The sequence below is a fragment of the Papio anubis genome, chromosome 1 (genome assembly GCF_008728515.1).
Source record: "Papio anubis isolate 15944 chromosome 1, Panubis1.0, whole genome shotgun sequence".
In the NCBI taxonomy this organism is placed as follows: domain Eukaryota; kingdom Metazoa; phylum Chordata; class Mammalia; order Primates; family Cercopithecidae; genus Papio; species Papio anubis.
In genome coordinates, this window is record NC_044976.1 from 130,603,070 (window position 1) to 130,630,336 (window position 27,267).

The 27,267-nt window shown below is 45.2% G+C and overlaps 1 protein-coding gene across 6 annotated transcripts in view; it reads left to right on the forward strand.

Annotated features, from left to right (window-relative positions):
* The window catches only part of ATP1A4 (ATPase Na+/K+ transporting subunit alpha 4), a 34,990-nt gene continuing 7,723 nt past the window's right edge, over window positions 1-27,267 (forward strand). For 2 of the 6 annotated variants that reach the window (XM_003892912.5, XM_009184694.3), the window contains exons 1-18: window positions 1-622; window positions 1,609-1,668; window positions 3,508-3,711; window positions 4,525-4,638; window positions 7,519-7,653; window positions 7,929-8,046; window positions 12,490-12,758; window positions 14,565-14,763; window positions 15,004-15,113; window positions 15,316-15,450; window positions 19,150-19,339; window positions 19,482-19,654; window positions 21,475-21,611; window positions 21,932-22,082; window positions 22,400-22,568; window positions 23,904-24,058; window positions 24,291-24,414; window positions 25,339-25,484. In XM_003892912.5, the coding sequence (XP_003892961.1) occupies window positions 476-622; window positions 1,609-1,668; window positions 3,508-3,711; window positions 4,525-4,638; window positions 7,519-7,653; window positions 7,929-8,046; window positions 12,490-12,758; window positions 14,565-14,763; window positions 15,004-15,113; window positions 15,316-15,450; window positions 19,150-19,339; window positions 19,482-19,654; window positions 21,475-21,611; window positions 21,932-22,082; window positions 22,400-22,568; window positions 23,904-24,058; window positions 24,291-24,414; window positions 25,339-25,484 (2,736 nt within the window). In that variant the 5' untranslated portion in view covers window positions 1-475. The other 4 variants (XM_009184713.3, XM_009184704.3, XM_009184723.3 and 1 more) reach the window with 4 other exon arrangements.

The window sequence follows — 27,267 nt, forward strand, 5'->3', positions numbered from 1 at the left end:
ACCTGGGTCATTGCCCCGGCAACCACAGGGCCTGGGATCCCTGAAGCTCACTCTGCCTCCTCACTCTCACTGCATTTCCCACCTGCCTGTGGGCCCTGCTGCATCTTCATCACTGAGGCACCTGGTTAAGCTTCACCTCCTGTTTCCTGAGGCCCTCACTGCATTTCTTCACCTCTACCTCTTCATCCTTCCACCCTAGACTCCTCTCCTCCCTCCTCCCTCACTCCTGACTCTTCCTCCTCCCGGCGGACTGCTCGAGGACCGCTGGGTCTTTCCTCCCTCACTCCCCTTCCCCTCTCTCACCTTCACCACCCAACGCCTCCCTCCGTGCCTCTTCCTTTCTGCTCCCTCATTCTCTCCCCATCACTCTCTTCTCGTGGCCCCCTGGCCCACACACCCTCTTCCCTTCCCCTTCCCTCACTCTCTCAGCTTTCTTCCCACAGTTCAGCTCAGGCATCTCTTTCTGGGGATAGCTATGGGGCTTCAGGGAAAGAAACGGACAGTGGCTCCCCAAGACCAGAACCCAAGCCGAAGACCTAAAAAGGGGCTTAACAAGAAAAAAATGGTGAAGAGGAAAAAACAGAAGATCAATATGGAGGAACTGAAGAAGGAAGTGGTCATGGTGAGGTCACCCAAAGTGGGCGCTGACAGCTGCCCTCTCAAAACACTCCTCCACATATTTTTAACATCTTACCTTGAGAATGAAACACACAGGCCAGAGCCACATCTCTTCTCTGTTAGGTTTTGGAGGGAAGGAGAGGGTTAAAAAAAAAAAAAAAAGACACACACAGAGAGACAGGGCAGCTCAACCGCAAACACAGGTATATTGTAGACACCTGCGGAAGTGGGGGACCAGCTTCATTCCACAGTCCACTGCCACTTACAGGCTGGGGTACTTTTAGGGATGGGCAGGAGGGGTCTGGGCTGTATGGCCTGCTGCCTGACAGGACATTGATAAGATGTTCTCATGATGAGGTGATTTTTGGCCCTTATTTCCACAGAATATGATCATGGTATTCCTTGGACCTTTGCCCAGCAGGATGTGATAGGGATGTTTCTTTCGTGGTGCCTTTGTCTTTAACTATGCCTTTGTCTGCCTTGTGGTCAGGTGATTAGGTAGGCTGTTTCTCCCACCCGAACCCCCATGAAATGTTTCACTTTGACCAAAGTCTGTAAAATAGTGGGGAGCTAGGCCGGGCATGGTGGCTCACATCTGTAATCCCAGCACTTTGGGAGGCTAAGGCGGGCAGATCACCTGAGGTCAGGAGTTCGAGACCAGCCTGGCCAACATGGTGAAACCTCGCCTCTAAAAATACAAAAATCAGTCAGGCGTGGTGATGGGCCCCTGTAATCCCAGCTGCTCGGGAGGCTGAGGCAGAAGAATCACCTGAACCCGGGAGGCAGAGGTAGCAGTGAGTCGAGATCGTACCACTGCACTCCAGCCTGGATGACAGAGTGACTCCCTTTCAAAAAAAAAAAAAATTACAAGGAGCTTACAAAATGGTGCAGTTACAGTTTGGACTAACATTCTCCAGTCTGTTTCTCCCCCTCTCCCTGGAAATGACCTGGGCCACCGCCTGTCCCTCAATGCCTCTACTGTCCCCTCAGGATGATCACAAATTAACCTTGGAAGAACTGAGCACCAAGTACTCTGTGGACCTGACAAAGGTGAGTAAGAAGCTCCCTGAGGAGGCAGAGAGTCTCCAACTTCAACTGTGAGGCTGCCAGGACAAAAGCTGAACTAGGAATCCAGCCCCCTAACTTTAAGTCCAATGTTCCCACCCCTCACCCTCTGCCTGGCCACGTTCCATGGACACTACCTGGAAAAAGCTAAAAATGGTAGCTACCCCCAAAGAGAGTTTAGGACTAGATAAGAGAATAAGAATGCTTTAGGGCAGTGCTGGTCAAACATCTTATCCTTAGGTCTCCTTTACACTCTTAGAATTTATTTAGGACTGCAAAGATCTTGTGCTTATGTGGCTTACGTCTGTCTATATTTACCATATTAGAAATTAAAATTGACAGTTTTAAAATGCATTTCTCAATTCATTTAAAAATAACAAAAACAATATCATATATTCATATATAATATGTTTTGACAAATAGCTGTATTTTTCAAAACAAAAAAATTAGCAGCATCTTACATTTTTGCAAACTTCTTCAATGTCTTGCTTTTTAATGGAAGATAGCTAGATTCTCAAATATTTTCCGTATAAAATCTGTTGGATGTTATGCCAGTTGGCCTTCAGAAAATTCCACTATATACTCTTAAGAAAATGAGAGTAAAAAAAGGCAAACAATGATTTAGTATTACTATGAAAATTGACCTTGTGGACCCCCTGAAATGGTCTTGGGGCCCCTTGGGTGTTTCAGGCAGAGGTTGGGGAGTGGCTGATGGGGACTGGCAGGTTCTAGTATCATTTTCATTAACAGGAAAAAGCATATAAGCTTGTGCACAAGAGTGGAATGAGAATCTATGCATTCATGTTTTTTGTTGGTGTTCTTTTCTATTTATATTTTTTAAAACTTTATGGGCCAGGTGCCATGGCTCACACCTGTAATCCAAGGCAGGCAGATCACTTGAGATCAGGAGTTCAAGACCAGCCTGGCCAACATGGTGAAACCCCATCTCTACTCAGAATACAAAAATTATCCAGGCATGGTGGCACACAACTGTAATCTCAGTTACTTGGGAGGCTGAGGCAGGAGAATCACTTGAACGCAGGAGAATCACTTGAACCCAGGAGATAGAGGTTGCAGTAAGCCAAGATCACGCCACTGCACTCCAGCCTGGGTGACAGAGCGAGACTCTGTCTCAAAAAAAAAAAAATGGATATGTAGATGTACGTATTTATGGTGTAGATGTACATATTTATGGTATACATGTAATATTCTGGTATAAGGATACAATGTGTAACGATCAAATCAGGGTATTTAGGATAACCTCAAATATTTATCATTTCTTTGCATGGGAACATTCCAAAGCCACCCCTCTAATTATTTTGATATCTATAATAAATTATTAACTATAGTTGTCCTACTGTGCTACCAAACACTAGATCTTATTCCCTCTAAGTTGGAGAGTCAAAGTGTGAGTGTTAATATGTTATCAACATTAAGTATTATATTTCATCATGACATTAGCCCTGCACATTATAATTATCTGTATGTATTTATCTCCCCACTGGAGCACCTTAAGGGTGGGGATCATTCTTACTCAAGTTGGTATCCTCAGCACCTAGGACCCAAGATAGGTTCTCAAGTTCAAAAAGGTTTGTGAATCAATCCATAAACAAAAACTTTCCTAGGTAAGCATGCTAAATGACATCCCTCCTCTGATGCAAATTTTAAAACCTCACCTTATCTAGGAAGAACTTCCAGACTGACCTTCCGAAAGTGTCTCTAGTCTCTAGACCCGTCCTGGGGCTCCAAATGTCAGGTTCCCCTTTGTAATGGCTGTTCCTCTTTTCACAGCTCTCTATCCAACCCTATTTCTTCTCTACACAGGGCCATAGCCACCAAATGGCAAGGGAAATCCTGACTCGAAATGGACCCAATACCCTTACCCCACCCCCCACCACTCCAGAATGGGTCAAATTCTGTAAGCAACTGTTTGGAGGCTTCTCCCTCCTACTATGGACTGGGGCCATTCTCTGCTTTGTGGCCTACAGCATCCAGATATATTTCAATGAGGAGCCTGCAAACGACAACGTGAGTCTGTTCAGCTACTACTAGCCAGCCCTATCTCTGCTCAGCCCCAGACACTCTTGCTCAGCAGTCTAGCACTCCTGAAGTCCTCTGGCCCAAATCCCTAATAACATTATTACATTAATGTAATAATGTAATAAATGTACATTAATTGTAAATGTAATTGATTGTAATTAATTGCAATGTAATTCATTAATTACACTGATTACAATGTAATTAAGTGTGCATTATATAATGCACATATAAAATATAATTGTGCATTAATATAATAAATGTACATTACATAATAATGTAATAAATGTACATTAATGTAATAAACCAAAATCCCTAATACTCCCAGCACTTTCTAAGTGCCATCTTGGTTCCTCTCACCTTTTATCTAAAAAGCTTCTGGTCCAGTTCCTTGAGATGCACAATGTCCCCGAAAAACTTGCTGTTCTTTGACGACCTTCCCAATTGATCCCCAAAGCACTTTGCAGTCCTTTTCTCTTCTCCACAATTTTAACCTCATCTCCTTCCTCCCAGCCTCCGTCACAATCCGCTCCCTCCATCCAGAAATTAGCCTTCCTGGAGAGAAAAATACAGGCCTTCTGTGACCAGGAATTTTGCTGATGGCTCACCATGGCTCAGGGTTCCTTCACCAGGAAGCCAAGTGTACTGGCCCCACCTCAGATTCTTCTCTATCCCTCTGCTCTCAACTCAGTCCTATGGTCTCTTACACCTGGTGAAACAGCCATGCCCCTTGCAAACTGATTTTCTGAGGATGAAGAGAAAGACAAGGCCCCACTGATAAATGCTTTCTTTCCCCACCCCCAGCTCTACCTGAGCATCGTACTCTCCGTCGTGGTCATCATCACCGGCTGCTTCTCCTATTATCAGGAGGCCAAGAGCTCCAGGATCATGGAGTCTTTTAAGAACATGGTGCCTCAGGTAGGATTGGAGTGGGAGGATCTAGTGGGACGAGGAGCAGGATATGGCCAAATACACAATGATGAAGTCCCGTGGAAAATTATATCCTACGACGAGTGAGCTGAGTGAGGTTGGTGATGAGGTCAAGGTACTCTATTAGTCCTTAAAAGTACCTGGAAAAGCTGTGAAACCCTGAGAAAGACATAACGTCATCTATGAAGTGGTCTGATCTAGAAGGCAGAATCTGAATCTGAAGAAGAAACACCATATAAACCCTAAATAAGAACATTCTATTTTTTTAAAGGGACAAGTGTTGGTGGGTCTGGGAGGGGGGTGAGGTGGGGCGGCTGGAATCTTCAAATGTCAGTGACCTCAAAGACAAAGAACAGCTGTGGGGATGTTCCAGATTAGACAGACCAGGCATCATGGCTCATGCCTGTAATCCCAGCACTCTGGGAGGCTGAGGCAACAGGATCACCCAGGATTTTGAGACGCTATCTCTACAAAAATAAAATAAAATAAAATAGCTGGTCTACATCTGTAGTCCAAGCTACACAGGCAGCTGAGGCGGGAGGATTACTTGAACCCAGAAATTTAAGCCTGCAGTGAACTATGACTAACCTGGGCAAGACCCTACCTCAAAAAAAAAAAAACAAAAAAAAAAAACTGAAGAGGCATGACAACTATTCCGAGGGTGGTGGCTCCCGCCTGTAATCCCAACCATTTGGGGGAGGGAGGCAAGAGGACTGCTTGAGTCTAGGAGTTCAAGACAAGCCTGAGTAGTATAGTGAGACCTTATCTCTACAAAAAATTTAAAAATTAGCTGAGCGTGCCTGTAGTGCCAGCTACTCAGGAGGCCGAGATGGGAGGATTGCTTGAGCACAGAAGGCAGAGATCACGTGCCTTTGCACTCCAGCCTGGTGACAGAGAGAGATGCTGTCTCAAAAAAAAAGACACAGACATGGCAACTAAATGCAATATCTAACCCTAGATCTGATTCTGTGCCAGAGGAGAAAATAATGCTTTATTTTTACTTTTTATTTTGAGCTTTTATTTTAGGTTCGGGGATATATGTGCAGGTTTGTTTTATAAGTAAACTGTGTGTCACAGGGATTTGGTGTACAAATTATTTCATCACCCAGGTAATAAGCAGAGTACCTGATAGGTAGTTTTTCTATCCTCACCCTTCTCCCACCCTCCCCCCTCAAGTAGGCCTTGGTGTCTGTTGTTCTTCTTCTTTGTGTCCATATGTACTCAGTGTTTAGCTTCCAGTTATAAGTGAGAAGATAAGGTATTTGATTTTCTGTTCCTGTTAGTTTGCTTAGGACAAGGTCCTCCAGCTCCACTGAAAATAATGCTTTAAAGGATGTATTGGGTCCACTGGCAAAACTGGAATGCTGACAGATTAATACAGTAGATTAAAGTTATCAATGTGAAACTTACTGAAATTGATAACTACATTGTGGTTATTTAAGATAATATCTTAATTCTTAGGAAATACACATGAAGTTTTTAGGATAAAAGATCATGATGTAGGTAACTTACCCTCAAGTAGTTCAGGAAAAGAGTATACACACACACACACACACACACACACAGGAGGGGGGAGAGAGAGAGAGAGAGAGAGGATGAAAACAAATGACAGAGTAACTGGGGTGAAATGTTAATAGGTGAATCTGGATAAAGGTTATGTAGGTGTTCTTGGTACTATTTTTATTCTTGCAACTTTTCTGAAAGTTTAAAATTATTTTCAAGTTAAATGTTTTTTAAAGGTACTTGGAAAGAATACAACGGTAAACAGAGGTTCCTAGGCACAGGGCTGGAAACTTGCAAAGGAATAGTCTCCACATTTTCCCAAGAATATGATCATGTTCCATTAGTATAGCCCAGGATTTCCTTCTCTCTTTGGTATCACTTAATTCCTTCCTTGGGTAAGAGATTTGGGACAACGTGTTTGGGCAGTTTTGGAGACTAGGAGTTTAGAGGTCAGTTAGCTTTTGCTACCTAACAAGCTACCCCAAAACTTAGTAGCTTAAAATAGCAAACTCCTATTTCTTATAATTCTGTGGTTGTGCTGTTGTTCAGATCTAAGCTGACCTCAGCTGGGGTTGGATGGTCTTAGATGACCTCATTCACATGTCTGGGCCCTCAGCTAAGATGACTGAGACAGTTGCAGCGTTTTTCTTCGTGATCTCTCTTTTTACAGAGAGGTTAGCTTGGGCTTGTTCATATGGTGGCAGAGGATTCTCAGAAACAGGAATGCAAGCCCCAGCATGAAAGCACTTTTCTTTTTATTTTTTGAGACAAGGTCTCACTTCTCAGACTGAAGTGTAGTGACATGATCATGGCTCACTGCAGCCTTAACCTTCCGGGCTTAAGCGATCCTCCAACTTTAGCCTCCCAAACAGCTGGGACTACAGGTGCATGCCACCACACTTGCCTAATTTTTTTTCATTTTTTGTAGAGACAAGGTCTCACTATATTGCCCAGTCTGGTCTTAAACTCCTGGGTTCAAGCAGTCCTCCTACCTTGGCCTCCCAGTGTGCTAGGATTATAGGTGTGAGCCACCAGTCCCAGCCTGAAAGCACTTTTTAAACTCTTCTTTCCATCACATTCATTCTATGGGCCAAAGCAAGTCACATGGCCAAGCCCAGGTTTAGGGGTAGAGAGATAGACTCCACCTCTTAACGGGAAGAGCGTCAAAGTCACATTGCAAAGGGCCCTGCAAACAGCATCATGGGAATTTGCAATCTACCAAAGACACCTTCAAGAATGATGTGGTGAGTGATAGTAAGAAACGGGAGTAAGGAGGAAGGAGACCAGTAACAGCAGGTTTTAGGCTAAGAACGGGATGGGGGAAGCCAACAGTTTTGGAAATGATCCTGCACTATCCTCCCACAGCAAGCTCTGGTAATTCGAGAAGGAGAGAAAATGCAAATTAATGTACAAGAGGTGGTATTGGGGGACCTGGTGGAAATCAAGGGTGGAGACCGAGTCCCTGCTGACCTCCGGCTTATCTCTGCACAAGGATGTAAGGTAAGGGGATGCAGAAAGCTATGTGAGGCACCCAAGCATGATCTCATGGCAAGGTAGACACCTGTGCTGTTAGAGAAAGTATAAGCTTATTACTCAGAATCTTGAGAAGTTACAAGTGCAGATTTGATGTTAGAGACAATAGACGTTGTGTAAATGTGTTTCTCTCTGTCTGTCAATGATGACGTTGGTCACCAGATGAAGACATGCTATCTTTGTAAATAAATCTGCCTTTTTTCCTATGCTTACCTTACAACCCATCCCCTCTCCCATCCCAGGTGGACAACTCATCCTTGACTGGGGAGTCAGAACCCCAGACACGCTCCCCTGACTTCACCCATGAGAACCCTCTGGAGACCCGAAACATCTGCTTCTTTTCTACCAACTGTGTGGAAGGTGAATATCAAACCATAAGTAGCACAGATTCAAAAGCAGACACCAAAACATAAAGATTTTAATAACTGTCTTCTAAAGGTAGCGGGGTAGGTAAGAGCCAGTAACAGTCAAGTTTCTCCATCACTCATGAGCTGTATGACCTCTGGTGAAAGGTCAAGGCCATCATTTCCACATTTGCACAATGATAAGAGTAAAAGTCGTTACTCCATAGATTTTTGTGTGAATTGAGATAATATATGTAAAATGCCCAGCACAAGGCCTAATACATTGTAAGTGACCTACAATTATTAGCTATTATTTTAGCTTGTAAATGGACTATGCTCTATAAGCTGAAAATGGCACAGAAGGGAGGAAAATTGTTCAGCCCTGCTAAGTCATTCTTCTCCTAAGGTAAACCTTAACTTCTAACTATTCCCCTATCCAAGAGAAGATATTGGCATTGGAAACTTGAATTACCAGAGGTGCCACCACTTAGACTTTACCACTTAAACTTTCGCTTTGCTCCTAGAATCTAGGAATCCTTGAACTGGGAGACAGTTCTGGCAAAGTGGTCATAAAAAGAGACTGAACATCATTCTGTCAATTTCTCCTTTGCCCTTTTCCCTTAAGGAGGCCTGAAGATTCCATGGAGCACACTTGAAAACCATTATTCATGCTTAAGAACAAATGTTTAGTTATCTAAAAATAGTTCTTTTGTTTGTTTTGTGTTTTTTTGAGACAGAGTCTCTCTGTCGCCCAGGCTGGAATGCAGTGGTGTGATCTCAGCTCACTGCAACCTCTACCTCCCAGGTTCAAGCAATTATTCTGCCTCAGCCTTCTAAGTAGCTGGGATTACAGGTGCCCACCACCATGCCCAGCTATTTTTTGTATTTTTAGTAGAGATGGGGTTTCACCATGTTGGCCAGGCTGGTCTCGAACTCCTGACCTCAAGTGATCTGCCTGCCTCGGCCTCCCAAAGTGCTGAGATTACAGGCATGAGCCACCATGCCCAGCCTAGAAATAGTTATTTTTTAATTGAATGCATAGTATTTGTTAAATGTTATAAATATTATCTCTAATTCCCACAGTGTGCACAATACCAGATATTATCCCTATTTTACACATGGCAGACTAAGGTTCAAAGAAATTAAGCACCATATCCAAGAGTACAGCTCAATAGAAAGGAGGTGGGTCAGGGATTCTAATGTAGGTCTGTCTCCATAGCTCACGCTTCTTCCACAGTCCCTACTCTGTACTGAAAGATTGCTATTTAATTTGAAAATACCTTTAAGAAGAAGAGTCATGTTAAGACAGAATAGACTATGAGAAAGAATCCAACTAGAAAATAAAATACATATATTAAAAATGTTTTAAAATTGATTGGACAGAAGCAAGTTAGCAAGCTTTCCCCCAAAACAGTAGATATCTACTATTAGATTTTAGGAAAAAATTAGCCCAAATTTATCCTTACAAAGGAGGGTTTTCATCAACTAAGTACATGTTCAGATAAAGCGTATGGAGGAAAGTGGGTGGTGGCATTTCGACTGGGAAGCAAGGGTCTGTTTAGATAGAAAATGGTTTTGTAGGAGACTAACAAAACCCAAGATGTGGCGAAGAAGGTGGAGCTAGGTTGAAGGAGCTGAGCCGAAGGACTTTCAGTTGAGGAATTTCTCAGCAACTCTCATGCATCTTCAAGGGAGCCCAGGCTATTTCTCTGGCAATATATGGAAGGTGTATGAAGGAGCCAGTCTGGCCTGGGGTGCCGGATGCTTGGCTTTCTCAGCCTTCCCCGAGGTTGACATCAACCCATCCCCTTCTCTAGACACACTGAGATTAATTATTAAATCCCGTTTCTCCAATTGTGAGGAAACCATAGCAGAAGGAATAAAACGGAAGAACTAGACTAAACCATGACACAAAATATATGTAGGTGACACCATATTCTACCCACCCTCCCCCACCCGACCCAAAATAGAAAACTCCTCAGCATCTCTCAAGTATTTCAGCATCTTCATTCCACAGGACCAAATATATGCCTTTGGCAACCAGTTTGAAGCCCATCTATAGAATGCCTCGGCCTGGGAACCTTTTCAGGATTCCTCTTCCACATAAACACTGACCTGACCTGTCTGCTCCTTGAGTAGTACCCTGCTCTCAGACTCATACAGCTAAAGACAACCTTAGAAAATGGAGACCACCACGTGCAACAATGTTCATGGGCGCTCCCAGATTAGAGCTGCCCCTACTAAGTCACAAGCATGATTCTATGTTGGTCCTACTGGAATCCCTAAGTTCATCTAAATGATGAGAAGAAAGAAACTAATTTTCGAGTGTCTATGATGTGCCTAACCTTCTTCTGGACTCTTAAAAATAGTTTAGTAAGTGCTTTCATTCCATTTTAAAGATAAGGAAGCCTGACTCTCAGAGTTTAAGTAATTTGCCCCATTGAAAAGAGCTAGTAATTTAGAAAGCTGAACTTCCAGCCCTGAGTCTTTCTGCTTTTAAAATAAATGCAGTTTCGGTGATATGCTGCCTGTCTGAGTGATTCTGACTCTGGTTTTAATGGTAGAAATTTCAGTCATTATGGTAAAGCAGGAAGAATTACTTTAAGAAAAAAATTTTGTCGTGCCCCTCATTTCAAGGTGAGTAGCCTGCATCATGTGTGTGTAAAGCCAAACATGACGTCCAAGCTGCCCTTCTGACTGGGGCGCTGCTGGTGGAGAGGAAAGAGGGACCTCATAAGCACAGAAGCCCAGCTGTTATGGCCCATGCTACCCAGCAGAGGTCAGACTGGCTCCAGCCAGCAAAGCAGGGAGGGGGTGCAGGTTAGAGCAGGATTTCTCAACCATTCACATTTGGAGCTGGATAATTCTTTGTTGTGCGGGACAGGAGGGCTGTCCTGTGCATGGCAGGATGTTTAGTAGCATCCCTGGCCTCTACCCACCGCATGCCAGTAGCAGCCTTCTCCCACCCCAGTTGTGGCAACCAAAAATGTTTCCAAGCATTGCCAAATGTCCCCGGGGAAGGGGGTTGGTGGGTAGGTATTGCCTCCAGTTGAGAACCACTGGGTTACGGGATAAGGGGATGTTGGAACATAGGGCTCCACCAGAAGGGTAACCACTATTCCTGGGATCTAGAAACTCCTTAGCTGCTGAGGAAAATATAAGAACTATATAGGCAATAGAAGATACTCAGATTAAGTATAATAAAGGCCTTCTTGACAGTGAAGGCAATTAGGCAATAAAATTGGGTGTTTCAGGAGAACTGTGAGACCTCTTCAGAGATTTTTCAGACTAGAAGACCTTTATTTGTATAAACTAAATATGAGGAGAGTAGAACATAATGACCTCTCAGAGGGCCTTGAGTCTCCACTTCGTTTTTGACCATTGACAGCTTCCTCTTTGTAGGAACCAAACCAAACAGCTTCCTCAATTCAGACTTGGCATGTCTTGGGTGACCATCTCTGATGGAAAAAAAAAGAAACAGCTTTTTTTTTTTTCCTACACTCACGCTGAACACAGGACACTTCTGTGGCCAACATGTAGACAGTTCTCCCCACCAACAACCAGTTCTCCAAAGGACGATGATTGGGTGTCCTATAATTCAATTCAGTTCTGACACAATCCACCTGGAGATAGTATCAGATCCCACACGTTAGGGCTCAGCCCCACAAGACAGTCCCTAACTCTAGACACCAATCGCAAGTCCTAGGTTCTGGCCTGGCTGTAAATTGGGGTTCCCACGACTCCCTCCTCAGGTTTGATTAATTTGCTAGAATGGCTCACAGAACTCAGGGAAACACCTTACTTAGGTTTACCCATTATTATAAAGGATATTACAAGGATACAGATGAACAGTCATATGGAAGAGATGCATAGTGCAAGGCACGTGGGAAGGGGCATGGAGGAGCATCCGTGCCACATCCTGTCCAGGCTGCTCTCCAGTAACCCTCCACATGGTCACACATGTAGACATTTTCCAAACCCAGTCCTGTGGGGTTTTTAATGGATGTTTCATTACATAGGTATAATCGATTACATTATTGGCCATTGGTGATCAACTCAACCTTCATCCCTCCTCCCCTCCAAAGAGGTCAGGCCATGAACTGCAAGTTCCAACTCTCTAATCACATGGTTATCTGCCCTGGCGACCAGCCCCATCCTGTGGCTATCCAGGAAGCCACAAAGAGTCACCTCATTAGAACAAAGATACTCCTATCACCCAGGAAACTCCAAGGCATTTAAGAGTTCTACGTCCAGACGCTCCTATCATTCAAGAAATTACAAAGGTCTTAGGAGCTCTGTGTCCAGCACTGGGTCAGAGACCAAATATTAGAACAAAAGATTCTCCTAGCACCCTTATCTTCAAGGGTTTTAGAAGTTCTATGTCAGGAAGTGGGGGCAGAGACCAATATCTATACTTCTTATCACAACATCACATTGCCCTCTCCTGCTTCATCCACAGGAACCGCCCGGGGTATTGTGATTGCTACGGGTGACTCCACAGTGATGGGCAGAATTGCCTCCCTGACGTCAGGCCTGGCGGTTGGCCAGACACCTATTGCTGCTGAGATCCAACACTTCATCCATCTGATCACTGTGGTGGCCGTCTTCCTTGGTGTCACTTTTTTTGTGCTGTCACTTCTCTTGGGCTATGGCTGGCTGGAGGCTATCATTTTTCTCATTGGCATCATTGTGGCCAATGTGCCTGAGGGGCTGTTGGCCACGGTCACTGTGAGTAGACAGGGTGGAAAATGGCCGCAGGGCAGACAAATCACCCCAGGGAAAAGGGATCACTAGCATCTCTTTTGTCATCGAATCTCTCAAGTGCAGAGTCTTCCTGATATGTACCTAGGTATCAGGAATAATTCAGTTCTCAATATTACACTGACTCCTTCTGCCCATATATTTTGGTGCCTTCTCTTTCCTCAATGAGAGAGGAAGCAAGTTTCAATGGAAAATGCATTGGATTATCAGTCACTGAGAGTGAGTTCTAGTATTGGCTGAATCACTTAACATCTCCAGACCTTAATTTATTCATCAGTTTATAGAGGAAGATTAATTTAGAATTATAGAATCTTACAGGAAAGGACTTCAAAGATCATATAAATTCAACCTTTCAACCAATGCTGAATATCCTCTATAAAACCCATGGGAGATGATTATCACTTCTAGTCCACCCCTTTCTGTCTCAATTCATTTCATTGTTGGCTTGTTCTATTTAAATTTCATTGTGTTAAGCAGAACTATAAATCCCTGTTTGTCCTAAGTTTCCCAGCGAAGAAACAAAATAAGTCAATTCTTTCTCTTCTACAGACTAGCCCTTTAGATTTTTGATGGTAGCCATTATGTCCCCTCAAACTCTTGTGGTAGCAGGTGAAATAATCCCTCTTCCCTTAGCCATTCTTCCTATGACATGGTCTGTAGGCCACCTGTCTTGATGATCACCTGTTGAGGGTATGCTCTAGTTTGTCAATATTCTTAAAAGAGAAATGAGAATAATACTTGGGGTGTGTTTGGACTAGCACAAAAATGTAGGGTCTAGTGATATTATGTAAATAAATTATAACCCCTAATCCTATTATTAGAAGTCCATACTTAACATAACCACAGCCTAAGAATTCATTAGCTTTTAAAACAATCTTGCCTCACACTTGACTTACATTGCCTTCACGATCGACAAAAGTCTTTGCATTTAAATGATTTTTCAAGTCCTTTTCAATGCTGTGATATTATTGTTATCTCCTCCACATTCTTTGTTTAAACTATTGGTCCAACACCCCCTCTTATACCATCACCTAGCATCTTATACCATCATAAAAGATTAGCTATCTATGTGGTCCCTGGAAAGATTGGACTTAAAGAGGTGGGGCCTAAACTTGAATGAAAAACAGATTGCTGAATAGAAAAGATGCAAGGATCCTGAGGGAGAGGAATATTCCAGGGGGGAATAAAGAGGATCCTTGTCTATGATACCCTAGTAAAGAAATACGCTCTTTTTTGGCCAGACACAGTGGCTCACATCTGTAATCCCAGCACTTTGGGAGGCCAAGGTGCACAGATCACTTGAGCCCAGGAGTTCGAGACCAGCCTGGCCAACCTGGTGAAACCCTGTCTCTACTAAAAATACAAAAATTAACTGGACATGGTGGTGCATGTCTGTAGTCCCAGTTACTTGGGAGGCTGAGGCAGAAGAATCGCTTTAACCTGGGAGATGGAGGTTGCAGTTAGCCGAGATCACTCTGCACTCCAGTCTGGGCAACACAGAGCGAGACTCTGTCTCAAAAACAAAAACAGAAAAAGACATTTTTTTAAAAATGCACTATTTTTTGAAACTCTTACCATAAAGCACAAACCACAATCACTTTCTTAATTCCTTTACCACAGCCAGAAATGAAATGTTTAAAGAGTAGGTGGGAACAAAAGGGAAATAAGTACAAAAAATTAAAATAGCATTAAAAATGATCATACGTCCACAATGCAAAGTGGCGTGAGTATTCCACCTCCTGTGCGTATTCTCTCCTCTCTTCTTGGCTTTAGGTGTGCCTGACCCTCACAGCCAAGCGTATGGCGCGGAAGAACTGCCTGGTGAAGAACCTGGAGGCGGTGGAGACGCTGGGCTCCACATCCACCATCTGCTCAGACAAGACGGGCACCCTCACCCAGAACCGCATGACCGTCGCCCACATGTGGTTTGATATGACCGTGTATGAGGCTGACACCACCGAAGAACAGACTGGTGACTAGTGGTATTGGTGGAAGAAGAGTGGAGGGATTTGGGGGATGTGATGAGTGAGCTGAGAGAGAATGGTGAGTCCAGACAGAGAGGAGGGAGCCTGAAAGTAGAGTGAAGAAGAGGGAGGTGTGAAGGAAAGAAACACTGCTCCTGTGAAGTATCTGGGTGCCAAAGAGGATGTGAATAACTGCTTGCTTAAAATTCTCATTCCCTGCTCACAGTTCTTCTTTTCTTTCTCCCTAGGAAAAACATTTGCCAAGAGCTCTGATACCTGGTTTATCCTGGCCCAAATCGCTGGCCTCTGCAACCGGGCTGACTTTAAGGCCAATCAGGAGATCCTGCCCATTGCTAAGGTGTCAGGCCCAAAGGGGAAGAGGGTACCTCAGTGTCCAGGACATAACCTGCCCTCTCCCAAAAAATCCTCTCCTGGAGCTCAGTAATTTCACCCCAGGTACCCGCCCTCCCCCATTTGTCCGCTCTCCATGTTGCCACAGGTATGCCTCATGCCCAGGTGGCATGCCCCTGGGGCTTACTATACAAACCCCATCCTGGCAGAGAGCCACAACGGGTGATGCTTCTGAGTCAGCCCTCCTCAAGTTCGTCGAGCAGTCTTACAGCTCTGTGGCGGAGATGAGAGAGAAAAACCCCAAGGTTGCAGAGATTCCCTTTAATTCCACCAACAAGTACCAGGTACAGAACCCACAAAGGTAGGAGAATGCTGGTGGGGGATGGGCTCATCACTGGAGCAAGGGGAGCTTTGCCTCTGCCTTCAACTTCACCTCTGAGCAGTGGAGGAGCTCAGTAGAACCTGCATCCCAATTAACAGAAGACTCACATCAAGAGAACCTGACAAACAGGTAAAGAGAAGTGAAACAGGTGATAAAGGAAGAGGCATCAGTCAGTCCTATGCAGAGCTCTGAGCTGTGCCACTTGGGGAAAAAGCGAGTCATAAAATGCTCTCTGAAATGTCTGTAGATAGCAGAAGCTGGTTGATGAAAGTCATGTTGGAGTCACATGCAGCTGTTAGGGGGCCCCTCTGTGTCTACTAGGAGATTTGCCACTGCAGAATTAGGTTGCATTTGCAAGACACTTTATTTCGTTAGCCATCAAGTATTTCCTTTCACCCCACACTTGACTTGCAGTTCTAGTGGCTGTCAGTGGGTAGGCGATCAGGGGTCTCTGCCTCTGTTGGCACCTGACCCTCTCCCTTGTGTGTCTTGTATCTTCTTTTCTGATAAGAATGCAAATCATATTAGATTAGGGCCTCCCCTACTTCTACGTAACCTTAACTAATTACATGTGTTCATGTGCGTGAAGTTTTTCATTTCCCAGGAACATTTTGGTCCACTCTCCAGGGAGGAGTGGACGAGAGCAGGGGAAGTGCTGAGTGAGAGACTGTGGAGGGACAGGAAAGAGAGTCTTCTCTCCCAAGTAGAATCTGGGCAGACTGAAGAGAGGGTTATGGTAGGATGCAGGAACAGTGGCATTATCAGAACTGGAGCTTTGCCAGGCACGAACTGAGTTCCACAGGGCAATCAAGATTTGCTTAGGGAAGTAGATTCTTCGACTCCATGCATTACTGAAAAGGCCAGACATTCAGGTGTTGGGAAAACGTGTCAGAGAAAATGACAACGAGACTCCCAAGTCAGCTGGTATCTTTTTTTTTCTTTTTTTAGACAGAGTTTCGCTCTTGTTGCCCAGGCTGGAGTGCAATGGCGCGATCTTGGCTCACTGCAACCTCCATCTCCCGGGTTCAAGCGATTCTTCTGCCTCAGCCTCCGGGTAGCTGGGATTACAGGCATGTGCCACCACGCCCAGCTAATTTTTTATATTTTTAGTAGAGATGAGATTTTATCATGTTGGCTATGCTGGTCTCGAACTCCTGACCTCAGGTATCCAGCCGCCACAGCCTCCCAAAGTGCTAGGATTACACGTGTGATCCACCGTGCCTGGCCTCTATATAAATTTTTTTAAACTGAATTACTCATAGTTTTACACTGAACACTGAGCAAGTAAGGGTTAAATAGATCTATCCTTTTCTGTCTCAACTGGTTTTTAGTCAGTGTAATAAAATAGGTCTTTTAGGCCCAAATGGCAAACTTATTCCCATCTTTTTCTGATGTTTAGTGGCCTCACTAGTCAGACAGGAATTCTGTGGCTTGGCAGGGCCTTTGACGGCAGCATAGCCTCTAACTGGAAAGAATTAGGTACCTCTCCTTCCATGTGATTCAAAATAAAAGCAAAAAATATTCACAACATATGTTGGCGCATCCAACAAATAGTGACTTTCTCCCAAATGACTATGTTGGTGCCTCTTCTGAGCTACTGAACATGTGGCTCAAATGGCAGACTTGTCCTCAGTGGTTCACCAAGTGTGACAGACTGTCCCACTGGCCACCAAGCTCTGGCAGGCACTTGCTCTGGGAGGCCCTCAGTTTGTGCCTTCCTTAGCTTGCCCTAACGATGGAGACTCCAGTCTTTGCAAGAGACATCTCAGACTGCTGGTGGTTTGCAGAGCTTGGTCTGAGATAAAAAGGAAACGAAGAAGATGCTCTGTTCCAGCATTTCCAGACTTTTCCCTCCATCTCTTTTATTTGTAATTTTCTATTAACATGTGATTTTCTTCCGTGACCAAATTACTAATAGGTCTTGCCTTCACCTCCTGGGCCCTTCACTTATTCAACACATTTTACTGAGCACTTAGAAAACTGAGCTCTTTAAACCTTTTCCAGCTTTCTGCTTAAGTGAGTTACGGTTTTTCCTCTTAATTGCTTAAGCATATTTTGAATGTAACTGAACAAACTAACAGAACAGTTGTAACCACGTTTTGTGCACTGGTTTCCCACCCCGCTTACTGTACTGTGGGCAGTACAGTCTGGCCTCCTCTGCACTCCCACTGTTCCTTTCAATGCCTCGATTTTGTTCTCAACAGGCGACCTAGCGGGCATTTCCTGTCCATCACAAGAGGAACCCCATGGAGAGCTCCTTTTCATACATCAGAGATCAAGAGGAAATGCAAAACCCACATTTCTCTCTCCTTGCTGTGGGTTGTCCCCTCGGGTTCATTTCATGAATGTGCCCTTTCCCTCCCTCACCACAGCCACAAGGATCCCCATGCCCAGCCACACTAGCTAGCCCCTCTCAGGAGACTTCTCATGCTTTTAGGAGACAGAGGCCCAGGCACTAGAATGACTAACTTATTTTTGGATTGTACTTCACAGTTGTCAAAGTATTTTCTACACTATCTCTTATAAAAACCCAATGAAGGGCCACGTGTGGTGGTTCATGCCTGTAATCCCAGCAGTTTGGGAGGCCAATGTGGGCAGATGACCTGAGGTCAGGAGTTCAAGACCAGCCTGACCAACATGGTGAAACCCCCGTCTCTGCGAAAAATGCAAAAAATCAGCCCAGCATAGTGGCGGTGCCTGTACTCCCAGCTACTCAGGAGGCTGAAGCAGGAGAATCACTTGAACCCAGAGGCAGAGGTTGCTGTGAGCTGAGATCACACCACTGCACTCCAGCCTGGGTGACAGAGTAAGACTCCGTCTTCAAACACAAAAACGAAACACAACAAAAAACCCCAAGAAGGAGGCCAGGCAGACACTTTTATGTTTCGTCGAAGGAACTAAGATTTTGCAAGGTTAAATGAACTGATCTGAGGCCATAATGCATTCTTGCTGGCCCCAGAACATAGGTCTTTGTTTTTTTTTTTTTTTTTTTTTTTTTTTTTTGAGGTAGAATCTGGCTCTGTCACCCAGGCTGGAGTGCAATAGTGCAATCTTGGCTCACTGCAACCTCTGCTTCCAGGGTTCCAGCGATTCTCCTGCCTCAGCCTCCCAAGTGGCTGGGATTACAGGCACATACCACCATGCCCAGCTAATTTTTGTATTTTTAGTAGAGACGGGGCTTTGCCATGCTGGCCAGGCTAGTCTTGAATGCCTGACCTCAAGCAATCCACCCGCCTCAGCCTCCCAAAGTGCTGGGATTACAGGCATGAGCCTCTACGCCTGGCCTTCAGACTCTTTTTCTTTCCTGTCTACTCTGCTTTCTTTCTTTGCCAGTCCCACTATTTCTGCTCTCTTGCCATCCAGTTGGCAAGGAAGGATGCAGGGGGAAAGTGAGAGTGCCTGGTCCTGCCCCCAGGGAGCTTCCGGCTGAGAAGATAATAGAGATTCCTGTGCAAATAATACCAGGCTGCAGTTTCCTGGAAAAAGGAGGAGGAGCTGGGCTCAACCTGGGCGAGATGTGACTGGGGAGGGGAGGGAACAAAAGAAATGGGAGTATGAAACACGTTGTCTGTCTTTTTACCTTTGAAATCTTCCCCTTCTTTTTGCCCCTGATCCTTGTTCTCTCCTCCTGTCCCATCAGTGCTCCCTCTGCTCTCCCTAGATGTCCATCCACCTTCGGGAGGACAGCTCCCAGACCCACGTACTGATGATGAAGGGTGCTCCGGAGAGGATCTTGGAGTTTTGTTCTACTTTTCTTCTGAATGGGCAAGAGTACCCAATGAACGATGAAATGAAGGAAGCCTTCCAAAAGGCCTATTTAGAACTGGGAGGTCTTGGGGAACGTGTGCTAGGTGAGGAGCTGTAGGAGAATTTTTTAAAGAATGGCATCAAAATGGTTATTATCCGTGGGGTGAGAAATCAGGGATGTTGGGGTAAGCAGATAGGAATGTAGAGTGCTGGATGATACTGGTCCCTCCCTCTGTGTCTCTCCAGGCTTCTGCTTCTTGAATCTGCCTAGCAGCTTCTCCAAGGGATTCCCGTTTAATACAGATGAAATAAATTTCCCCATGGATAACCTTTGTTTTGTGGGCCTCATATCCATGATTGACCCTCCCCGAGCTGCCGTGCCTGATGCTGTGAGCAAGTGTCGTAGTGCAGGAATTAAGGTAAATAACTTGCCAGCCCAGGAGCCCCCCACCTGTCACAAGTTGGAGCATCTACTAGAAGGCCTTGCACAGAGTAGGTGCTCAATAATCTTAGTTTAATTGAGCCGATTTCTGTTTCCTTGGGCTTCTGATTCCTATTTAATAGTAAGTTTCCTCTCTAGTTAGAATTCCACTTGTATTGAACATTAGAATCACCAGGCAGCCTTTAAAAATTGGATGTCTGGGACACACCCCAGACTAATTTAATTAGAAACTCTCAGGATAGGATCCTGGCAACAGTATTTTTAAAAACTTTCCTGGAGTTTCCAATGAGCAGAGAAGTCTGAGAACCAGTGTCCAGCACAGTGCTTCTCAGACCAGCGTGCGTGCAGATCCCTCAGGGATCGTTCTGAAATGCATATCTGGCTTCAGAAGGTCCAGGAAAACCTGAGAGACTGCATTTTTGACAAGCTCCCAGGCGATGCTGTTGCTGCTGGTCTGCAGACCACACTAGGAATAGCAAAGTGCTAGAAGACATCGTGTAAATGTGCTGCCGAGATGGGTGGTAAAAGGGTGAGGCTAGGAGGGCTGGGGCTCTGGACCAGGCAATAGTGAGAACGAGATATTGAGAGCTGAAGGATCTTCAATGGGTGTGAACAGCTGCCCTAAGAGGTATATGTCCAGGTGTAAAAACTGGAAACCAAAAATCAGTCCAACCGAGAGTGAAGTTCAGCTTCAGAACAAACCCAGAGGTAGAAAATCCTCTTTGGTCAGGTTGGGCCTTGAACTTCATGGAATGGCAGCAATAGAATTCTTCAAATTCTGAGATGTTCTGTGTCCCATGTGTCCTGGGTCAAATTCTAAGACTCATACACATCTTTACAGCTTAGATATAGACACCTTCCCTGCTCATACCTTACATTCTGGATTACCTGTATATTCTGGCTCCTAGGTTTGGGGGATTGGAGGTATTTAAAGAGAACTAGGTGCTCTCTGTTGGAACTGGCTCTATGTTAGACCTGTGACTGTTGGCAGTTTGTCTGGGGTCAGTCTGGGCCGTGTGTGCTGGGAGGGACTTGGGAACCTTGAGCAGTGATTTCCAGGTAGTGATCATTCCTCCATTCCTTCATTCAGTAATTATTTGTTGATGGCTTACTACGTGCTAGGCATTGTGCTAGGGCAGGAAACTTTACAAGGAAGCCACCCTTGCAGAGCTCTCAGTCTAGTGCGGGAGAGAGAGAAACAGGCAATCACCATACAGAGAAGTGTGGCAAGTGCTGAAATATGACAGGAATGGAATGCTATGAAAGCACATAGCCTGGGTATTCATCTTTGGGTAGAAATGGGACAGGACTAGGTACCAGGTATCCAAAACCAAGCTGAAACCAAGGGGCAGGGTGAGGCCACAGAAAGAAGAAAGGTAGAGTGAGAATTTCAATGCACTGGGCCTTAGATGAAATTTTGCTAGGCAGATGGATTATTCCAGACATTCCTTTATTACCACTTGTTCTATGTGTAGGTGTTTCTGCCTTTGCACTTAAGAAAGCAGAATAGCTTCTGGAGCAATTAAATGAAATTCTGAATATAGTCAAATCTCTGGCTTATTCCTGGTAAATCTAGGACCCAAATTGTCCTGTTTTATGGTCTCATGGTCTTGACCCACTCCCGAGGGTTGAAATCACAGTAGCATGGTTTTTGGTCTAGACCACAAGTTCTTGGGAATGAGCAACTAAAATCCTTGTTGAAAAAAAGCAGTGGTCTGTCAGTTCTTAGAGGAGAAAGATGAAGGATCCAGGCTCTGAAGATGATTCTGCTCCTCTTCCCTCCCCTTCCCAACCCAGGTGATCATGGTAACAGGAGATCATCCCATTACAGCTAAGGCCATTGCCAAGGGTGTGGGCATCATCTCAGAAGGCACTGAGACGGCAGAGGAAGTTGCTGCCCGGCTTAAGATCCCTATTAGCAAGGTTGATGCCAGGTGAGGTCACTAAAGAACTCAAGATCTGCCATGTTCCCTCCATCCCCAGCCTGCCCCACCCAGAGGCCACTTTACTAAAGTTCTTGGAGTCTCCTTCAATAGGTAGGAAGCAAGATGAAGAAAGAAGTAAAGAGAGAAGTGGTTGACAAAAGTGTGGGGAGGGAATAGGATGTGTTAATTTGGGGACAATATAGGGCTAGGGACAAGTGAGGAGACTAGGTTGAAAGAAGAAGCAATGAAGCTATAGTCAAGATTGGCACCAAGACCCCTGGTGAATTCTCAACACCCAAAACTAGCCTTTTGAAATTATTTTCCCTCAGTGCTGCCAAAGCCATTGTGGTGCATGGTACAGAACTAAAGGACTTACAGTCACAGCAGCTTGATCAGATCCTCCAGAACCACACTGAGATTGTGTTTGCTCGGACCTCCCCTCAGCAGAAGCTCATCATTGTCGAGGGATGTCAGAGGCTGGTAAGGAAGGAAAAGGAGCCCCAAGGAAACTGGCAGAACTCCTGTGGCTTAACCCAGTTCCAAACCAAGCAGAGGAACATATGGGCTGGGCTGGAGGAGACTCCAGAGAGTACCCATCTGGAACCTCCATGGTGGCCTTCAGTTTGGGGGCTCCCTGAAAGTTTAAATATCTCAGGAGGAGTGGAAGAAGAACAGGAGCCCTAGATCAAGCATGATTACATCAGGAAACGAGGGATGCAGTAATCATACTGATCTTTGGGACTAGTTCTGGATCTGATGCAATAAATTTTTCACTCCCTCTGTCTGGACTTCCTCAGGGAGCCATTGTGGCCGTGACGGGTGATGGGGTGAACGACTCCCCTGCACTGAAGAAGGCTGACATTGGCATTGCCATGGGCATCTCTGGCTCTGACGTCTCTAAGCAGGCAGCCGACATGATCCTGCTGGACGACAACTTTGCCTCCATCGTCACAGGGGTGGAGGAGGGTGAGGAGGCAGGGTGCCCAGGGTGGAGACTTCAACCTTGTACTCAGGTGGGGGTTGGTGTACATCCCCTCTTTCTGTTTTCCCATCATCCAACCTCCATGAGCCTGTACGGGCTCGGAAGAAAATCACTATAAGACAAAATTTTGCAAATTAGATCAGCTGGTACATCACTATCTGCACCTTTTGATGAGAGCAGAGAAAAGTCCACTTTATTCATTTTATTTTCCTATCAGGGAGACTGGGACTCTGGTATAACATAATATCTTCATTGTCCTCTCATTGGAATTCAAGTAGGCCCACAGCAAGTTCCAAGATGTAGCCACACCCCTGGAACTATTCCATGCGCTGCCATCTTTAGGAGGGTCTTCTAGGTACCTGTTGCCTAAATAATGGTGACACATCAGGATCAGCTGGAGCTTGACCCATGAATTGACTGCATGAGCCCAATTACACACCCTCTGCCCCAGAGAATTGTGAAGAGCATGCCCTCCGGCAAACAGGAGAGCCCAAGAATTCTGCATTCCAGGTTCCCTGCTTTCTGCCTGGAGCTATCTTACTAAAACATACAGCAATCCACATCATAATAATGATTACCATTTTATTGAAACCTTGCATAATCCTGACACTTTGCTTGGTATTTTATATCCACTCAATTCGATAAGTTCGTTTGAACACTGATTATGTGGGAGGCACTATGCTTGATACTGGGGATACAACAGTAGGGAGAACAAAAGACACAAATCCCTGCCCTCATGTAACTTAATTTCTAGTGGGGATGACAGACAATCAAATAAGTAAATTATATAGTATGTTAAAAGAAGATAAGTGTCATGGGACAGACCGAGCAGAGAGTGCAGAGAGGGATTCGATCTTTGAAAAGGCAGTCAAGATGGATGCAGCAATCTTGCAAGGCAGGAGGAATGAAACTCACAGACGTGAGGGTGCCCAAGGTCACAGCTAGCTATGGCAGAAGATGGGATTTGAACGCAAGCCTGTCCCAAGCCCCGGCTCTTTCCATTTCAGCCTTAATCTTGTAAAGGCTTTTATACTGACATTCTCAAACATCGCAGGATTAACCAGGCCCAACCCTGCTAATTTTCAGAGATCAGATAACGTTAGCTAGGGTGAATCTAAGAACAGAGAGTACACAGACGGCATGGCTCCGATTAAAAGGCACACAATTTTGAAACAATACTGGGACCCTAGAGGTCTAGGACTTCCAGACCCTTTCCTGGACTGTGACACTTCTTTGAGGTGGCCTGTCTGTCCTGGAGCTGGTATGAGGGAGGTGTGTTCTCCCAGGGCTTCTCACAGAAGGTTGATCATCCTCTCCAGGCCGCCTGATCTTTGACAACCTGAAGAAATCCATCATGTACACCCTGACCAGCAACATCCCTGAGATCACCCCCTTCCTGATGTTCATCATCCTCGGTATACCCCTGCCTCTGGGAACCATAACCATCCTCTGCATTGATCTCGGCACTGACATGGTAAGGGCCAAGCTGGTGAGCCGGAGATTCCCAGAATTCTGCCTCCTAAGCTCCCTTCTTTCTGCCTGGAGCTACCTTACTAAAACTCATGACAACCTACTTATGACCCAGCTCTCGCACCTCCTGTGAGATAGATTGAGGCTGCGTCAAGACAGAGGGGTAGAGCTCGAATTACTGCTGAGTTTCCTTCTGAACTTTGTGACCCCTGTCGTCCCCACCCTCCATCCTCCAGGTCCCTGCCATCTCCTTGGCTTATGAGTCAGCTGAAAGCGACATCATGAAGAGGCTTCCACGGAACCCAAAGACGGATAATCTGGTGAACCACCGTCTCATTGGCATGGCCTATGGACAGATTGGTGCGCCCAGAGGAATGAGGAGTGGAGGGAGCGGGGAGTGGTTGCCCCTGCCTGGCAACGTAAGCCATCTCAGTTTGGAAGTCAGGGAGATATTTTCTCAGCAACAAACTGTTCTAGGCCCTGAAAACACAAAGAACCACTCACCTCTGATCTGCCCTTGACTTAGAGTCCAGTACAAAAGGAACAAAGATACATAAAATGATAGCATCTCCAAGTGCCAAGTAATGAGTATAGACAGAACATGCTACAGGATTACAAAGCAAGTAGGCTCACCATTATGAGGATAGCCAGAGAAGCCTTTTGCAGGAAATAGGACTTAAACTTGGTGTGGGAAAATGGGGCTTAGACTAGTAAGTGTATGGTCAGGTGTGGGAGACCAAAGGAGTGGGGAATTTCATATGGCACAGTTAGAGAAGAGTGAATAAACCAGGTTGGTAGAACCCTTAGTCTTTATAAAGTAGTGAAAAATAAGGCTGTAGACATAGATATCACTTGTGTTGGGGTCAGCCTTGACAGACATTTGAGAGTCATTAGAAGTCTTTGTTCTTGAGTTTCCAAGTGCAATGGTATTTCAGAAAATAGGGTGAGCGATGAACAGAGTAAGATCCTGTCTCAAAAAAAAAAAAAAAAAAATTGGGAGAGGGAATCAGTGGCCTCTAAAGTCCTTTTTAGTTTTAAGATTATATGATTCAAAGCTGACTCTGGGTCAGAGTTTAGAAATAAATGTCAGGGCTTGAAGGAAAGTCCCACAGAGATGAGAGATGACAGGCTCAGGCGGCTGATGGCAAGACTCTTCCACGTTACTCTTCAGACACGCACCAGCCCAGCCAGAAGCAAGTCCCAGCCCCCAGCCCTCCCCTGGCCTACCTTTTGGGGCCCTTCTCTGAACCAAGCTCCCCTGTCCTGCAACTCTGTCATTCACAGGGATGATCCAGGCTCTGGCTGGATTCTTTACCTACTTTGTAATCCTGGCTGAGAATGGTTTTAGGCCTGTTGATCTGCTGGGCATCCGCCTCCACTGGGAAGATAAATACTTGAATGACCTGGAGGACAGCTACGGACAGCAGTGGGTGAGTAGAAGGGATAAGGTAGGAGCTGAGACCAGTAAGAGTGAGAGTGACAGGGGAGAGTGGGTCTAGCAAATTTTTTAAGAGGGAAGAAGGGAAGCACCACACAAGCAGAGCTGATGCCTTTTCTTCAGTCCTGTATGAGCATTCTCACACTTGCCCTCAGTCTCCAGTCACAACAGCAAATCCTCTTCTGTTTAGCATAGGCTCATTCCAGCTGGCCCCTCCTGTCTGTTGTCTGGCCCTGCCTGTCTGGGTCCTTTGGCTCCTTGAAGTCTTTGTCATATCAACTTTTCTGAGCCGGTTTCTGTTGTCCCAGGTTCTAACCATGATTGCCCCAGAAATAAATGCTGGGTCCTCTCCTGTTATACTCTTCCTCCCTGACAGTTCAAATGATATGATTTAAAATTTGAGGCCAGACGCGGTGGCTCACATCTGCAATCCCAGCACTTTGGGAGGCCGAGGCGGGTGGATCACCTGAGGTTGGGAGTCAAGACCAGTCTGACCAACATGGAGATACCCCATCTCTACTAAAAGTACAAAATTAGCCGGGCCTGGTGGCGTGTGCCTGTAATCCCAACCACTCAGGAGGCTGAGACAGGAGAATCACTTGAACCCGGGGGGCAAATGTTGCAGTGAGCCCAAATCATGCCATTGCACTCCAGCCTGGACAACAAGAGTAAAACTCTGTCTCAAAAACTAACTAAATAAATAAATATAAATTCTGAAAACCAGCCGGGCACAGGGACTCACGCCTGTAATCCCAGCCCTTTGGGAGGCAGAGGTAGGTGGATTACGAGGTCAAGAGATCGAGACCATCCTGGCCAACATGAGGAAACCCCGTCTCTACTAAAAATACAAAAATTAGCTGGGGATGGTGGCGCATGCCTGTAATCCCAGCTACTCAGGAGGCTGAGGCAGGAGAATCGCTTGATCCCAGGAGGCAGAGATTGCAGTGAGCCGAGATTGCGCCACTGTACTTCAGCCTGGTGACAGAGCGAGACTCCATCTCAAAGAAAAAAAAACCTGAAAACCTATTTTCTTTGTATATCCCTTCCTAATCATTCTAAACCTTTTTAACCTAGAGGATACCTCTCTATAGTTGTCTTTTCTAACATCCAAGATGAATGAAGCTCAAACTGAAGCTCTCTCCCCAACAATATGTGTGCAAGAATTTTAGTAAGTATGCTTTTTTGGTATCTGTGAATACTCTTGTCCCAATTTCTAAGATAGTGGGACATGTGACATGTGACACCAATTATTGCTAGAATTGTGGTGTCATAGAGGACACAGTCAATTATCATCATTCTACAGATGAGGAAACTGATCTAGGAAGATTCTGTAACTTGCTCAAAGTCCCACAGTGAATTCCTAAAAGAGCTGGACTTGAATTCTGGACTCTTGATCCCTGCCCAGCACTTTCCCACTTCACCATGATGTCTCCAAACCTAGCCAATTGCAGGTTTCTCAAATTGTGTTCAAATCTGAATTGCTGGGAAGATGCCCCTCACTTGGCTTCCACTAGCTGAGTCTTATAAAGGCCATCAGATGTCAATATTCCCAGCTATCAACACTGCTCCAGGATCCAATGACACCCAAAGTTCTCATTGCTGTGCACCCTGCTGACATCTCAACTCCCAGCTCAAGCCCTTGTTTTCCATCTTGATACTTCCTCCCTGCTGCCAAGATGCAGCATGGCATAAATTTATTGACAGTAAATTAATGGTAATTAAAAGTAATTTGAGGTAAAAAGTTAAGAATTCCCCCCTGCACATTGAAGACATCT